This window comes from Montipora foliosa, chromosome 12, assembly GCF_036669935.1.
Source record: "Montipora foliosa isolate CH-2021 chromosome 12, ASM3666993v2, whole genome shotgun sequence".
Taxonomy (NCBI): domain Eukaryota; kingdom Metazoa; phylum Cnidaria; class Anthozoa; order Scleractinia; family Acroporidae; genus Montipora; species Montipora foliosa.
This window is the reverse complement of record NC_090880.1, coordinates 11,677,163-11,694,843: the sequence shown is the minus strand read 5'-3', so window position 1 is coordinate 11,694,843 and position 17,681 is coordinate 11,677,163. Positions and strand designations below refer to the sequence as shown.

General features: G+C 39.9%; 2 protein-coding genes across 2 annotated transcripts in view; one reads left to right on the top strand and one right to left on the bottom strand.

The window, feature by feature from the left end:
- Positions 1-9,849, top strand: part of LOC137981208 (alpha-actinin-1-like) — a 51,053-nt gene extending 41,204 nt beyond the window's left edge. Inside the window, exons 21-27 of the mRNA XM_068828539.1 lie at positions 851-934; positions 1,883-1,936; positions 3,071-3,139; positions 4,013-4,090; positions 5,598-5,672; positions 6,896-7,057; positions 8,855-9,849. Of these exons, the coding sequence (XP_068684640.1) occupies positions 851-934; positions 1,883-1,936; positions 3,071-3,139; positions 4,013-4,090; positions 5,598-5,672; positions 6,896-7,057; positions 8,855-9,013 (681 nt within the window). The 3' untranslated portion in view covers positions 9,014-9,849. The remainder of the gene's footprint in view (positions 1-850; positions 935-1,882; positions 1,937-3,070; positions 3,140-4,012; positions 4,091-5,597; positions 5,673-6,895; positions 7,058-8,854) is intronic.
- A 2,807-nt stretch (positions 9,850-12,656) lies between these two features.
- Positions 12,657-17,335, bottom strand: LOC137981209 (histamine H2 receptor-like). The gene is made up of 2 exons (XM_068828540.1): positions 17,276-17,335; positions 12,657-13,891 (listed from the first exon to the last, which is right to left on the bottom strand). Exon 2 carries the CDS (start codon positions 13,819-13,821, stop codon positions 12,772-12,774), a length of 1,050 nt encoding a protein of 349 aa, XP_068684641.1. The 5' UTR covers positions 13,822-13,891; positions 17,276-17,335; the 3' UTR covers positions 12,657-12,771.
- Positions 17,336-17,681: the final 346 nt, after the last annotated feature.

The window sequence follows — 17,681 nt, the reverse complement described above, 5'->3', positions numbered from 1 at the left end:
CGATGTTTGGAAGTTTGAAGGATGGAAGCTTAAATGCATGGCGTTTATTTGGCAGAATTGTGAAAATGGGTGTATGAATTAAAGTAAGGAAGTTGATTATTATGTTTCTAAACACTGAAGCATTCGGTGGCAGAACTTTTCGCAATAAGATTTATATACGAGGACTTAATCTAGATTTTGATTTGTTGTGAGTTTTAACTCTTACATCATATTGTGTTGTTTCATCGAATATTTACGGGATCTCGTGCTTAAGCATTCTCTAGAGTGTCTGGCGGCGTTCTGCTCAAATGCAAGGCATTTTAGTAAGAGCTGGTGAATGGCGCAGTGCATTCTGGCTAATTATGATACTTTCTGGGAAAAAGTGGTGAATTCGAGAATTCGTCCTCTCTTCTCATGAATCCAGAATATATTGCTGCTCGCTCTCTTCGCTCGCTCCGCTACAATTACGAAAAAGAATGTTGAAGCTGTTCCCTTAACATGCGGTTGATAGTCGTGAAAATTAAGTTCAAGTCAACATTCACCAACAGTGCTTTCAATAAGCACAGACAGCCGATGAAACTTGTCGTCTACTTAGGTCAGAGGATGATGTAGTTGCTACTCTACTCGAACCAATTGCCAACGTCATATTGAAACCCCTGCACCAAAATAAATAATCTTTCAGACCAATGGGAGCATAACACACTTTTCTATTCCAAATTGGGTACATTGGAATTTTAAACTGAAACTAAGCTGCTTGTACAGATAAAGCATGGTATTTAATTTATTTCGCAAGCAGTTTGTGATTGGTATTTTGAAGCAATAATTATTAATAAAGTGGGTAAAATTTTCTGAGATTGTCTTTTATTTAAAGGATCAACTGAAGGCTGCGCAAGAACTTGAACGAGAGGTCGCTGGCCACAAACCAAAGATGGATGAACTTGAATTAGTTCACCAGGTTTGTCAAACCTTTCCACCACTTGCACACATTTTTTTTGTACCAGCAGAGTTTAGCCTGAACTTGTGTGTTCTTAGTTTTTCATTACTACAGTGAACCTTTCGATAAAAAAAAAACCAACAAAATTTTCAGCCTTGTCAACAAAGAGACCAATTTAAATGCTTGGCGGGGTCACAGAGTAATACTAGTAGAGTGATAATGATTCAGTAAGGTATATTACCACGTGATTCAAAGTGTTCCGTGGTTCTTCAGCGTTTGCCCCGACCTCCCCTTTACCTAAAGAGAAAAATATGTATTAAGTGTTTAGATGTTGGAATTGAAAGTTGACTGATGATAGCATAGAGAAAGGTGAGAGTCAGAAATCGACGTGACGCAATATGATATGGACTCGTAGATTAACTTCTGCCGTGTTCCGAACAAGAGGAAATTAAGGAGGCAGAGAGGGAATCGCCCAGTCAAAGCCCTTGGGATATTTTTAGATCTCACGAAAACGCCCCTTTGTTTCCGGAAACGTCCAGAAAGTTAGAGAATTCCGAGTGGAATTGCGGCGGTTTGTTAACGAAAACGAGTTTCAGAAGCAAGGAGATTGGTTTATCTTGCCTCAAATCCTGGAGTTGGAGATAGATCCTACAATTTCTAGTGAACCCAATGGCTTGTTGGATGAAGAATACGACTCCGACTGCCAAATAAACTCTATAACGTCATCCTTTATAGTCGCGGACGGCTCGGGAAAAAGACTACCAATCCAAAAAATAACTTTTGTGAAATTCACATCCCTACTCTCCCTCTCTCCCTCACTTTCTCTTGTCATGAACTATCACACGTCGCTAAAATGGATCTTGCTCTGTTGAAATTGTCGGATTCAGTTTAAATTTTATCTTACATAAGACTTAAACCATGTTGGATTATAATGATTCCTTTGTTTTTCTCTCTTTGTGTTATTGACAGGATGTTCAGGAAGCAATGATTTTTGAAAACCCTCATACGGAATACACCATGGAAGTAAGTAGCATTGATTAAAGCCAATAAAAGTACTCTTGACCTGCACAGAGCCATTTGCTTCCCAAACGTAGGCAAGTTGAAATTACCAAGGGCGTAGACCTCTTTCATAATTGGCAGCCAAATAAAATATTCTTTTGTTTTAATGCTAATAAGCCTTTCTAACCTCGCTACGACGAGCAAATTAAAAAAGAATTTTTGTTTCAGAATGAAGGCAGTAGGTCTGATTAACATAAAGACAAAAGAATGTAAGAGTGGTCGCCATTTGGGAAAGTGGTTTCATCCTACTAGCAAACCAAAAGACAATTAGGACAAAAAACCAAGTCATTTATTTTCAATTATTTTGATCCAGGCGAATTGATGTGAGACAATAGGGCCGTTTATACTAGAGAAAATAAGCCGCGGCTTACATAAGACGCGAACACCCCGTGTAAATGGTACAAAATCTACGTTCACGGCTTTCTCAAGCCGCGGCTTATACTGGCCTGGGAGTTTATACTCGTATAAATAGTTCCTTTCGCATATTATGTACGCCGCGGCCAGAAGCTAAAGAGGTCTATTGCCAACCGTTTTCCTCTTTTCCATTATAACTTGAAGATGTCATGACTTACCTAAACAGATCGGACTCTGGTTTGTTGTGTGTATGAAAAGTGCTAAGGTTTCTGTGCAGGCAGGTCAAGCTAAAATCACAGTGTTATTTCTTTATCGGGGTTTCGAACACTTCTTTTTAAAATATTATCACAGAAAGAAAAAGGGGGGAAAGGGAGAATAAGAAGGTACTTAAAACAGTTACGAAACCAGTTAGAGCTCAAGGCCTTAACTGTCTAACCTTAGATCCCTGGAGACTTCCTTAAGTAAGACACATCCTCAGTCAAACCTTTTGCTTAAAGACCTTTAATGGTCAAAGACCAGCTTAGTCAGGAATTGTTCCGACACCAAAAAGCATCGAGTGCCCTTAATCCCATCACGCTTCTTTAACCAATCGGGAATTATTATTATTATTATTATTATTATTATTATTATTATTGTTATTGTTATTGTTATTGTTATTGTTATTGTTATTGTTATTGTTATTGTTATTGTTATTGTTATTATTATTATTATTATTATTATTATTAAATCGTCTTTTATTTGTAGGCTCTTCGCGTCAGTTGGGAACAGTTGCTTACTGCCATTGCTCGAAACATCAACGAAATTGAGAATCAGGTACTGGAAAGCGAAATATGTTGTTATCAGTGAGAGAAGCGTCTGTTCATGTTATTTCTTCCCACTTCGTAAAGAGTATAGAGTTTTAAAGAAGGTGTTCCCCTGTTTCTGTAACTGTATATCCCCTTAAAGTAAATACTGACACTTCGTGAATCTATAAAACCAAGATCATAACAAAAGTTATATGAATGAACTTTATTTACTGTATTTATTCGATTAAGCGCCCAACCTCGAATAAGCACCCCCCTCCCCCCTGAAGGTAGAAAAAGTTAATAAGCGCCCAGCCTAGAATAAGCGACCACCCCCAAGGACAAGATAGCCTGACATACATGCAGCAAGCCCTAACAGCTTCCCGTGCGACTGGCCCATTTGCTGACGTTAAGCTGTCGGATGTCGAGGAGGAAGCACCAGAAAGTTCACTTTGAGCTGAGCGACGATGACATTGAAGTTGATTGAGAATTATGATAGCTAAAGAGACTTCCACGAAGACCGAACAATGAGTTGTTAGTCCTGGGCATACGTAAACCGAAGCAGAGTAGAGATCGGATCCAACAAACTCAACCCGCGTGTGACACTGGGAATCGAACACAAGCCGCATTGGTGGGAGGCGAGAACTCTTGCCACTGCGCCATCCCCTGCTTCCCAAAACACTTAAAATGAGAAGACTTATGATCATTATTAGATCTGTTCTGGAAAGTATACCGTAGTTTTTTTTTTCTGGTTATCGAAATGGATTGTTTTTGTTGGGAAAAACATTGATGCCATTATTCCATGCAGAGAGATGAATTCAAAGAGTTTCTTTTCATTCCTTCATATTTCGCACAGTTAACAGAGAGCTCCGAAAATCATGTATTCCTTTTTTTCTTTCAATAGATACTGACACGAGATTCCAAAGGGCTCACAGAGGAACAGATGAAGGAGTTTCGAAGTGCATTCAACCATTTTGATAAGGTACATGTGATACCCGATAACAAATATTTGTAAGTAATAGTTCTTCCAAGTGTCACCCTGCGGACTTCGCGTGCCGTGGAACAATTTTCGTATACGAAAATCCCGCAAAAGCTGAAATTCATCCAATCAGATGAATGTCGCTCTAAGTCGCTCAAATGCGCCGCTGGCTTTTGAGATCCTGTTGTTATATCTGCATCAATGTTGGTCGTGTGCAATAGAGTGCTGCCCAGGTAGGTGAAGTTTTCGACTGACTCCAGGATCTGCCCTTTGACAATGATGGACGGCTCTTGATGTTGGTTTCCAGGGATGGGCTAAAACATCACCTCAGTCTTCTTGATATTGATAGTGAGTCCGAGGCTGTCGCAGGCAGTGGAGAATTTGTCCATCTGCAGCTGCATGTCTGGCTCTGTCGAGGCATTTAGGGCACAGTCATCGGCGAAGAGGACGTTTCTGATCACTGTCTCCTTCACTTTGGTGACGGCTTGCAGTCGCCTGGAGTTGTACAATTTTCCGTCTAACCTGATAGATGTGTAGGCTAAATTTTGCGGGGTTTCAATAGAATACAAGACAATCGGAAAGGTGCTAACGAATTTCTTTTTGGAGTCATTAAGTATTAGTTTTGGTGGCCCTGACAAAAAAACAATTGGTATAGTTATCACATGATTTCGAGTGCAATTTGGAATAAATTAGCACGAGTAAATTTTTTCAAGACGATCAAAATTGCGGGAGCCCGTAGGGGGAGTACAATTTGTAGTTTGAAACATATTTACAAGTGGCTATTTATTCCAAATTGCACGAGAAAAATCATGTGATTACTTATTAATGATACACATGAAAAAATTCGAGGTGATGGTTAAGGACGGTGCGCTACTATTGTTATTGCGGATACGTTTTGCGAATCTCAAGATACTGGGGTTTCCTATTGGTGGTGGTGCTTACTAATACATGGGTATTTTTGCGCGGTTTAAAATTATGCGGAGAAAGCAGAACTTAGCAAGTGCTCTTGGTATCCAAAAAGAAAACTGGGGGTAACCACGCATTTCTCAGAGGTAATTGAGCTTCAATCTGGAAAAGAACGCCATACATTGCTTTGTACTTTAAAGCCTGTTACAAATATGGTTGATTATCTTTGAAAAATACCTGGTTACCCCCAGTTTTCGTTTTGGATTTCAATAACACTTGTTAAGAGCTGCTTTTCCCGCATAGTCAGTAAACCGTGCAAAAATACCTTTGAATTAGTAGGCACCGTCCTTAATTGCAAAAATGACAATGCCTTCGTTGTGTTTTAGAGTGTAGACTAGAACTCTTGATGCCTAAATGAGTAAAAACCCAATTTCTTGCCGAATTTTCATTAGCACCGTGCTGGCTTTCTGGAGTTATACAAGATTAGTTAGTTTGCGATTTTATAACTTCAAAGTATAACTACTCCTCAAGCCAGTGTAGGCGAATTGCCTGTTTTTTATCAGGAAGCTGTAAATTCTCATTTGTTTGCTTTTCTTTTTTGTAGGATGGAAGTATGCGTCTAGAGCCTTTAGAATTCCAACAGTGCTTGGTTAGTTTAGGCTATGATGTTAAAGAAAAGGTGTGTATGGCTTATGTAAAACATGTCATTCGAAATGTTGAAATTGTATTTCTTGCAGCAGTATCTTCGTTACGGTTATCTCAAGCAAGCTCCCTGCCCTCCTTTCTTCCTGTCTGCTATTATTTTTACTTGAATCTGAGCTGGGAGACTGGAAAGCATTGAACAACATTTTCCCCCAGTTTGTGGACTTCATGGCCCTTGTTATGGAGAAGATAGAGAATGAAAGATGTGTTGGCATTATGCCAAGCAAACCGGTGCAGCGCCTTTTTCGGAAAAATGGTCCAATTTTTAGTTTGTGTTAGTAGATCTGCTTTTTGTTGTATGTATGATATCAGAAACCCATAAGGGTTGAAACGTGTAACGCGCGTTCACAGCTTCCGAATATTCAGTGAGAACGGATTGGTTGAATGTTTCAGTGCTAAGTACCATATTTGTTAACCCCTCGCTCTTGTTCTTCCAAATATGGTACTTAGCAAATCGAATATTCAGAAGCTTGTTTCCTAGCACAGAAGGGGCCGTTACACGTTTCAACCCTTATGGGTTTCTGATGATATTGTAAGTTACTGTTGTAATCGTATAAGCACTATTATTATACATCAGACTCACTATGAAAAATCTGATTGGTCGAGAGCATTCAATCAATTCACAATAGCTTGTGAACTTGACATGATAAATGTAATAGACCCTATGCAAAAATGGCCGCTTTTAAATTATTCTTTTGTTCATATTCAAAATTGCCCAACTAACCTCGTTTTTGAGACAAAAATTCTAAAGAATTTGTTATCCCGAACGAGGTTAGTTGGGCTATTTTGAATATGAACAAAAGAATAATTTAAAGGCAGCCATTTTTGCATAGGGTCTATATCTGCTGCAGATATTACATTTATCATGTCAAGTTCAACGTCTGCCTGGTTACTAAGCCGATTGGAGTGTTCTCCTCAGAAGCAAAATGGCTGAACGCTTCGCTTCTGTTTCTGCAGATGAATTATGTGAAAAATGTATAATAAAACAATATTGAATTCGACCTTGGTTTTGATAATTCATGATATCATGGTCAACCTCATCCAATAATTGTTTAGTATATGTAAGTATATCTTTTCAAAAAACCAAAAGCAAAAAATTTATAAAAGAGTATTTGCCGCGCAAGTGCCCGGCCTTAAATTTCCCTTACGAACAGTCCTAATTGTTGTCATTAAGTGACTTAGTGATATTTTTCACTCTAGGAAAGAGAGGGAGAATTCGCACGGATCATGGCAATCGTGGATCCAAACGGCACAGGACATGTTACCTTCCAAGCTTTTCTTGATTTCATGACCAGCGAAACAGCTGACACCGATACCGCTGAACAAGTGTTGGAATCTTTCAGAATCCTCGCTGGGGACAAGGTAAATAGAAATGTTGTAGAGGAGTTGTACAAAGTTAACTCATCAGTTGTCTTTGTCGTATGGGTACGATACAAGTGCCCAGAGGGGGATTTTCATGGACTCTTTTTTCCTTAATATTCTCCTGAGTTCATCTTGAGTCCCACTTGTCTAGCCACTTCAAAAGGGTACCTACCTATACTGTTAATAGTTTACCTTACCTTAAAGGGTTTGTTGTAGTGACGGTGTTTGAGAAACGTGGTAAAAAATGGACACCAAAGTAGATGATAAAATAATGAGGATAGTACGCGCACTCTCATTGGTCAATAGCTGTGTTTAGACGAGAGTATGGAAGCACGGCTGTGACATCACAAGAATTTTGATTGGTTATATGTTGTCAGACGCGCGTTTTGATTGGCTGGTAGGAAATGTGAGCGTGTATCAAGAAAATCTGTTTCAATCTAGAAGTTGAAAAACCAGCATTTTCCTTCATTTGTGAATTATCTTTGAGAATCATTTTATAAATGCAATAGAGGAGTTTTTTCCGTGTTTCCTTAGCCTCATCTAAACACTCGGGGGAGTGGGGAGATTTCTCAACAGTTTTATGCAAACCCTCGACTGCGTCTTGGGTTTGCATAACTGTCTCGAATTCTCCCAACTCCCCCTCGTGTTTAGATGAGGCCATGGAAACACGGAAAACGTCCTCTATTGCTTAAACTCTGAACAATACTTTAAATCGTGAATGATAGCGATAACGTCAAACAATCGCAGTGGGGGTGTTAGGGGAGTGGTCCGTGGACGTACGGGAATCTGTGAGTTTGGTGTGAAGACAAACGCTGCTCTCAACTCTCAACCACACTTAGAGAAAATTACCGGAATGTTTAACCCTTTCACCGCTAAACCGGCCATACTTAGTATTTTACTCTGTCAAATGCCAGACGATTTTACTCGTCAATGGGGAACCCCCAGGAGCCAATGGGTTAATCAGTTACTGAAAAAATGTCCCATTAAAGTTGTTTCATTCGTTTGGTCACTTACGCTATTCATCTAATTCCGTCGGGTATGCTTGACGAATGAAATAGATTTAGACCAAATAATATTGCTAAATTAGTCCAAGACGAAACATGTTTCCCAAATTACCAAACGGTTTTTGATATTGGTGGATATTGAACGAGAGACGGGTCATTTAGTAGTTTATTAAAAGTTGATTATCTGGTCAGTAGCTGGCCTGATAGTTCAGTCGTCTGTGAAAAACTCCCTTCAAACGAAAACTAATCGTTCACACGTCCGGACCAGACGGCCCGTTTTGTAGTGACTGCCGCAGATAATTCGTCCAGACTGATGATCCTTCTCTTTTCTCGCAATTATGCACACACGAATAAAGAGACGTTTTAGAATTTTGCCGAAGCTAGTCCCGGTCAAATAATGAAACTGAAACATTTTTCTCCAAGATGGATGTTTCATCATATCGGATTTATCGTCTGTCATATCAGTCAAAGCAACGCAATTAATCCAGTCTGTTGGAGGCAGTGTGGCCCAGTGGTTTGGGCACTTGCCTTGAGATCCGGAGGTCTCAGGTTCAAGACCCGTTCTGACCACTCGTTGAATTTGTTCCTGGTAGTCCCTGGTTCCACTCCTTAGCTGCACTTGTAAATAGCCAACTGTTTTGCCTCCGGCAAGTTTGTTTCCTTTACGGTTGTTGTTCTGTTCTGTCTTTTCGTTGATTGTGTTTCATTTGCCCTGAAAAGCCCCTATGGGGAGTGGTCATTAAGTATGTATTGAACTGTATTGTAATGTTATTTGTCTCTTCTTTATCCTTAGCCGTACATCACTGTAGAAGAACTGCGACTCGAGCTTCCCAGTGATCAAGCTGAATATTGTATCGCCAGAATGGCGCCTTATGAAGGTCCAGATGCTGTCCCTGGTGCCTTAGACTACATGTCATTCTCAACCGCATTATATGGAGAAAGCGACTTGTAACGCTCCCTGAGACAAAAGTAGTAATTATGACTGAATACAGCTTTTATATTAGTGTACCTGGTTAGCGTGGGCAGAGTAGAGTTAGCTTTCAGTGGAGCTGCTGTTTCTATTTCTATTCCTTGATGTTGTTGTAGGCTCTTTTTAGTAATTTCTTTACTAAGGAAGAATTGTCTGAGTTGGAGTGGTGAAATATTCTTGGCGGTGTTCACGTAAGTGTTTGTTTTCCTTAGTTTGTTTTCACATAACATCTTATGAAATTAAGACGGATGCTTTTTTGCTCTTTTAAATCGAATTTAGTTCTAGTTTGCCGCCAACCGGTAACTCCACCAAGAAAATACAATGTTAAATTTTCTAGGTATTAGTATTAATCCTATGATGGGCCCTGGCAACTTAGTCAACTCAATTAAATTGCTGGTGCCGATTAATAATCTCGTGAAAATGAAAGATCCGTCCCTCTATATGAAGACCCCCTTCTTAAAACATTACTCGGTATTCAGTAACCAATGCTGATTGGATCAGTGATTGACTTCCTATTTAACCGGTAACTTCAGTACCCGCAAGTATTTTTGTAGTTCACGATCAAACCCATACAAATAGCGTAAATTAAATGAACTGTGAGAGGCGATGTAATCAGTGTAATGTTTTTTTTTCTGTGTTCGATATATATAACTGCAATTGTGGGACAAGCGAATATTATATCTCCGTATATTAATGAGAGTTGTTCAATTGAACAGCTTTTTGTACAGGCGTTGCTTACTGCTTTAACTCCAAAAAAAAAAAAATAGTCGCGTAATGAAAACTTAACGGTAAATAAAATAGTAGTGTTTTGACTGTTCTGTTATGGTCACTTATTTACAGGTTTTCAATCCGCGTTTCGCAGTTCCGTAGATTAGTCTTACTGGTCGTGGAATTTGATCAACAAAAGATGGAATTAAAGCCTCGTGCAAACTGACGCGACAACTCCTAACGTTGTTGGGAGTATGTTGGATGTTGCTGGCAGTTGTGTGCAAAAGGGCGGAACAGCTCCCAACAATGTAAGAACGTGCAGTGTATTATGGGAAGAATACGACCCATAAGACTTTGTAAACTTACAAAATTCGGCTGCTATCTTGTTTTCAACGGTCGTCACTTATTTCTATCCCTCAAAATTACATTTCCCTTTTTTATTTAACTTACACGACGTACTATCTACTTTAGACTTCAAATGTACTTTAACAAAACAAACGTTTTAAACAAGCTGAGAAGATTCACAATAGGGGGGGCAAAGAGTTGAACCCGGATTGATGGCTTCTCTTGGCAGTTTGCGATATCCACTAGACTAACGAGACATGCTCCTGGAAAGTCGATTTTTTTTAGAGTAGTGACATAGTAGTACCCAACAAAACATTTGAAAGTTAACCGTCTTCAACGAGGTTCTTAGACCTAAATACTGTAGATCAGCGCGGCTTAGCTTAGAAACGCTTTTTCTTGTTGAAGTTAAGCTCCAATTCTGTTTGTTTTCGTTCTTTTTACAGCGGTAAGTTTGTCATGGGGTATTCCGTCGTGTAATTGTTACGAAATGTAATGTCAGTTTGAGGGATGGCCTTAAGTGTTGACCGTTTTCAACATGGATAATGCTTGCTATCTCCATGGAGACCATATGTAATGCGCGTGCGTGGCCCCAACAATGGTGGAAGGGTCGTGGAAGGGCTGTTCAAACGGATCCAGTATTGTTGCATTACGCTTCGGCGAACACGGAACAAAAGAAATGTTGGGAGTTGTTGGCTCAAAAGTTGTCCAGTTTCGAACTTCGAGCAACAACTCCCAGCAACACGCAACAACATATAACAGGGTGTGCAACGCAACATAACACCCAACAATGTTACGTCCGTTTACATGCGGCTTAAGAATCGTGTTTTAAGGGAAATGGGAAGGAAAAGTACCCGAAGATTGTTCCCTCAGAAGAAGTAGTTTTTTACAGAAAATTTTGAAAGCGAGAACTTCCGGTCAATTGAGGTCCGCGAAATCGCAGGAGTTAAAAAAAAAAGGGTTGGTGATTTATGAAAATATTATCATGACCCCATTCTTTTTACTGGGTTGCCTATCTTTTTTTTAGTTTTTTTTTTTTCCGTGTCGGTAAAAGTCTTGCCTGTCACTCCCCTGGTAAGTGGTGTCTTTGTGCATAGAGCCTTCTGCGCGTATTTTCTTAGGATCGAGAGGGTAGTGGAACTGCGTAGATTTCTCTGGTGGACACAGTAGAATCATTAACTTAGCTTGCAATGGCGTCGAAAGTCATGTAACGCGAATGGCGTTTTAGTGGATCCTTAAACAAAATATACCCTTATGGAGCTCAATAATGGAAAGTCAGTCGGATAAACTGGGCTGGAATCTCAAAAGTGACGAGTACTGGACTTCGACAACAATCTATCGCCCGTCGAGACGAAAAGGATTCTGTGGTATTTTTTGCCTTTGTGTATTATAATATCATGTTGTGTATTGAATTTTCGAGCTTACGGTTGAAATGTGATATGGGAGAAGTTTTTTAGTATTGCTCTGTAAGCAGGAAGGGTTCACAGGCCTGTTGGAAGCGTGCTTGAGTTTCAACAAAATGAGCCCCAAAATCAGTGAAAACTTGTGACGCAGATGAATAATAAAAAAGCTGCTATTGCCAAAATGATGGAATTACCTGGTGATAAATAACGTCGTACGCGTCTTGGAGAGTAAATTTTGACTTTGCATAAACAAGAGTTGGGTGATTGGGATCTTTGTTTTGACTTCGCTCATTTCATCGTCAAACTTTATAACACTTGACAGAAAAAGAAACTTACAAAAACCCGGTATCTTGCCATCATTTGACACAGATGCTTCACTGTTTGGCGAGTAAACATGCCGCGGTAACTTAATCACGGCGCCCGCTGAATTCCGGCCATGTTACTTTCGATTTTGCAATTTACTTGAACGTAGCAAAAATCTCCCAAAATGTTTGTCGCTGATCGTAACTTTTTATATTCTATATTCACGGTTCAAGATTAATTTTGTTTTCATGTCGTAAATATTTCATTCTCGATCGACCGTCCTGGAAACTTCCTTCTGCTCTTTCTGAAAACTGTGTATCAATAGTTATTTGCTTTTTCATCAATATTTGTTTTGCATAAAGCAAGCTAACAAAATCTGTACCTTGCTGAGTTCGCATTTGTTAGCGTTAATAGTATTTTCGGTCAGATGTTTCTGTTTTTTATGAGGGGTTTATTGTTTTGGTCTCCCATCCTAACACTAACCCCGCGAAACAGGGCTTGCCTTCAGGGAAGTTTAGTATTACAAATCTGTCAGATGCTCAGAGGGCACACTTGTGGTGCAAAGAAGTTGTGAGGGAACTTGAAAATTATCAACATGTCAGCCCAGAAGCCAATGTTTCTCGCTTCTCTTTTATTTGTTATTCTTCAGAGACTGGAATGCTGTATTTCAATACCACACAATTCAGTGCCTTCTGATTTTCTGTAGCACGTACCACAGGCAGCCCAGTGTATGCTTCACAGAAGCATCTCGTTTTGTAATTAAAGGAGCGTGGGAACGATGTTCCTTTTTTGGTGAGCAGTTGCTTCTGAGCCATATCAGCTCGGAAGGCCCTTTTCAATGGCTAATACGCTTCTTTCTAATGACACTGAGAGAAAGTTTTATAGTCTTTGCGAAAATGTCTTTAAATCTTCAGAGTTATTCTCAAATAGCGTAACCCTTCAATGAGTATGCTTATCCTCCTACCAATCCTACTGTTGCTACTTTTAAGAAATGTGGAACATCAAGTTTATTTCTTCTGTTGGCAGAGGGTCAGTATTGATCTCTCCCGCATTTAATGTCGAACGTTGAAACGAAGCACTGCAATTGCGGCTGTTAACTTGCGGAAAAGGCTTGTGATTGCTATTCCTTTGAGTCGCACCTAATGATAAAGATGAAACTGCTGTTTTGAAACTCTTTCCAACATTTCGTGCGCTTTTTCCAACTTCGCGACAAGGGCAAAGCAAGGCTGCAAACGCTCTACGAAAATGCGGGAACTTGCGTGCATATAGCACAGGATTGGCGACGGAGTTGCTGTATTGAAGAAATTTGACGGCGCAAATAGCTTGCCATGTTGGCGCTATCTGTGGCCTTAGGTAACTTATCAATGAGAGTGTAAAGAATGGAAGCCAACCGATAACGAAAAGAGCAATCATTGCAACCACCGTCTTTGCAACACGAACCTCTCTGCGAAGACTTCTTTTCAGCTTATAGGGAATCAGTGTCTTTTTTTTACGAAGCGATATCAATAAAACCGCCTGTGTCGCGCACACAATTAACAGTGGAACAAAGAAACAGAGTATTATGACAGCTACGTTGTACGCCTTTGGTGCAAATTTTGTTCCTGGTTTAGAACAGATTGCAACCGGTACTGCCACGATCCAAATCAAAGCCAGAATGAGTAAATAACGTTTCTTGGTGTAGATCCGATGTTTTAGAGGCCAGACGATAGCGCAGAGTCTATCCCAGCTTAGGGCAACAAGATGCAATATGGATCCGACACCGCCGAGGATATCGAACATGACCCAGGTGTCGTGTAATATCATAAACCACGTCTCTTCTTGTTCTTGACCGGCAAACATAACAGCGATCCACCAAGGAATCGAGATAATTCCAACGAAACAGTCAGTTGCAGCCAATGAGACAATGAAGTAGTTTGCATGAGTTCTGAGAAACGTGTTCTTCCCAAAGGATATGATCACGAGACCATTGCCAAAGAGAATTGCCAAGGCAACAATAGAATACGCAACTGCCCAAGGTACAGTTTGGTGACTCATCCTTGGTATTTTTAACAGTGAATTTCAAGGAAACTTGTATAGTTTCTTGTGCTGGCTGCCATCAAAATCCCTGAATCGAAAAAAGAAATCATCCTAGTCAGTGGGAAAAAAAGTTATTTGGGAATTTGTTGTTTGTTCCCATTAGACCCATCAGTTTGTGCACTTTGTAGTCTATCCGAAATTTCTTCGAGCTTGTTGTCATGTAGTTTAAACTGCATTTTAGAATGTTTTCTTGAAAAACACAAGCAGATTAAGGATGCCATCTTGTTCAGTACATTTCAAAATGACCCAGTTATCTCGTTTTCTGATAAGAATCGATAGTCGCACGAGACACAAAATGAACATTAAATCTGTACGGGTGTTTATAATGCTGCGCCATGCGTGAGTCAACTGTCATAAGTGACAAGTTACCGAACTGGCAAGATTATGTTATAGAAGGACCGATGCTCTAAATAACAGGGAAAATTGTCGATAAAATTTGCTTTCAGCCAGTGAGCTCTCGGGTTTTTTATAATTTGAGCCCCAAATTGTCACTTTTCCAGTTGTGAAGTCCATTATTTAACCCTCTGACGGTTTTGTGGCTTTGGTTGTCTAAGATGATGTGTTAGCCTGCTCCTCAGGCAACGTTTTACTTTCTTGCCTCCTGAAAAAGAAACGAACCGAAAAACGAGAAGGGAAGGAGTGGGACTGTAATCTTCCCAGTTTCCCCTTTTCCCAGCCCAGGGCAGAATGAGGAGGAAGCTAACAATACACTTGAGTTAGGGCCTGATTACATGGCGAGTTTCAGCTGGGGCTGAAATTTCGCTCCGCCTTCCGGGCTGAAATTTTGTTGCGATTACATTATGAATTTCAGCCCTGTCGCAGAACGCAAGTTTGCGTAAGAAAATTTACTGAGGTGCGAAAAAGCAATCGATGCGTAAAAACAATCGATGCGCATGCTCACGTTCCTTTTTCAGCCGGGGTTGAAATTCCATTTCGATTACATGGACTTTTTGCGTATTTTTCAACCCGTTTGGATGGGATAAAAATTCTAGCCCGGTTTCTGAAACCGGGCTAGGACTTTCAGCCCGTGATGGAACCTTCTCCATGTAATTGCCACTTTCATTTCGAGAGGATTTTTTTCAGAACCCGTGCTGAAATCTCAGCAAGGCTAACCGGGCTGAAATTCGCCTTGTAACCAGGCCCTTATACCTAAATTCTACGAAATATCCTTAAATTTCTATGATCATTATTTACCTGAATGCCATCCTTTTTCTTGCCATCTTTATTATTTATTATTTGCAGATTATAAAAAGGACTTTGGTCGCTGAGATGTAAATATTTAAGTTAGTTATCTTATCGCTACTGTCAAACCGTAGAAAGATATTAAGGAGTGAACTGGATGTCGCAAAATGCAGATAAAATATGTTATGCACAGTAGGACCTCTAAGTTAATTTGTGTCAGCCCCAGACATGAATTTAACTCTTATTCCTCCGATATTCAACGAAATACTTCTTCCCATCCAGGGTCCGATTGCTCGAACCCTTGTTAGCGCTAACAGTTGGTTAAGATTTATCAAAACCTTTAGGTTTCCATGGTATTTAACGTTGGTTAGCGTTAACCATGTTTCGAGCAACCCGGGCCAACACATTGTTCTTGACTGCCTTGCGATCATTGATTACTTCAATGCCCCGTTTCCCCGAAATTGACAGGTTTCTCAAGCTCTATATCAATCAGAGCTGTCTGAGTAGTGATATGGCCAACTCATCAAACATCGCGTTATATCTCACAAGGATTCCCAATTGTATAACATGCCAAAAAACTATTTTAAATTGTGGAGGATCATTCAGTGCATGATTTTCGTGGCTAGCCTGACATACGTATGTTTCGTCCCTGCCATGGGAGGACCCCCGCTCGGCTTTCTTCGCTCTCCAATTTATTTTTCGCTGCATAACCCCAACTGCGGAGCTTGGTCCCAGGCTAAGGGCTTCATCAGAAACCTTTCGGTATTAGCCAACTCGTCAAACATCTCGTTTGAATTTTAAATAGTTTTTTGGCATGTTATGCAAGTAAGAATCCTTATGATATATAACTTGAGAATAAGGCCATATTGGCACCACTGATCTTTTGAATACTAGCGGTTCTTGAAACTCGTATAATAGAATATTACCGAAGAGAAAAGCCATTAGGTGTATAGATATGATACGTAACGCTAATTTATGAAGACTTACCACTCACAAGATATTTAAGTGCCTTTTCATGTTTTTTGACGGTTCCTTTTCAAAGTGAATTGTAAGGAATTAGTTCAAAGCCAAGGGTACTCTCGCTTTACTGCCAGTATTTCTCCACCTTACGAAGTATTGTCGTTTTAATATGCCCCTTACGTTTCATTTACAATGTTATCAGGTCAGTTTTTCTGAGTATTTCTTGTCAAGCCTCCCGAAAATATGAACAAGGATGCTCTGACACGAGGTGTCATGAAAGACCACCTCTTAACATCATCTGTCACAAGTAATTTACTCCGGATACTTTCAAAGTACTTCATGGCACAAAAAATACGCTTTTGAGGCGGAAAGAAACTTAAGTTTCACCGTCATTTTGTCGCCACATTTGAGCATAATAAAAGAACAATATATTACTTAGTGTAATTTGGATGGAGGTGTATCATATAAGACTTCGGTTTTACAAGCATAAAGACGTTTGTTACTTTATTAAAGAAAAAAGTTTCAGAAACAACAGCTAGTCAACATAACTTCTATCTTACGATTCGATTCGAAGAGCCGAGGCGACAGCTTAGATGTGGCAACGCTAAAAGGACAGGTATATTACGCAAAAGGAAGGCAAGCGACGAAGAAGGAGAAGTCTGGAGATAAGTAACATTATGAAGTGGAAGAGGGGCTTAAATTCCGCCCCTAGGAAGGCGGCCACCGAAAGGGAATGTGACCGGTCCTCACAGGGATGGGACCAACTGAACTGAAAGAAACGATTTTCTCAGATTTATAGGCAAAAAAACGCGACTGGTGCAAACTTTTATGATATAAAAGGTCATTTGGTTCTCGTCAGGAGCTCCCGAATGACCACCTTATAATCTGAAATTTTTGTTTATTTCATCTGCGGACTTTTGACGCTTTTGAGCAACATAAACGGTTTTGATGATTACCTAGGCTTAAAGCTGAGAAAAACGACTCCCGCTAAAATTACAAACAGCGCTAAGCTTGCATAAGGACACCGAGCTGGAAGTGAGAGGGAAATTCCGACCAAAGAGAGATCCTCTTAATCATCAAAGCGTACATCTGCATGAAAGATTCAGTGTTCTGACCATTGGGATACGTCAGTTACATAACAGTTAAAGATACCTTCATTGTATAAGACGTTTCGAAACCTTTGCAAAGGGCAAGATAGCAAAAGGCACAATTGAGAATAAAATTTGTGATCTAACCATAACATGTTATCAACCAACTGAGATGTTGTTACCTGTTTATGTGCTGTTGGTCTCTAAATGCAGTGAGACGGTTTTAAATCAAGGTAAGTAAAACCCAAACCTAAGTAATTACTTTGATCAATAACAGCAGACTTAAACAAGGAAATAAACCAATCATAATGTGAGTGCACGCAGTCGTAAATGCGGGATAATGAGTGAGAGAAAGCTTACGTCTGATTGGCTGTGTTCACCCATCACTACTCAGCAATGAAAATCCGCAAGCACACAAGAAAGTACTTTGAACATTTGATTTCAAACCACGCTCATGGTTTTTACCAGCGAAAACACAAATCTGGCCATACTAGATTTCATTATTGGCAAAAATTCGTTTCCATAACTAAATTCAGTGACGAAAACACTCGCAAGCTACCGTAGATCAAGAAATCATTAGAAGGAAAA

Excerpts from the sequence above, each read along its gene's own strand:
- LOC137981209 (XM_068828540.1), bottom strand. The coding sequence starts at position 13,821 with ATGAGTCACCAAACTGTACCTTGGGCAGTTGCGTATTCTATTGTTGCC.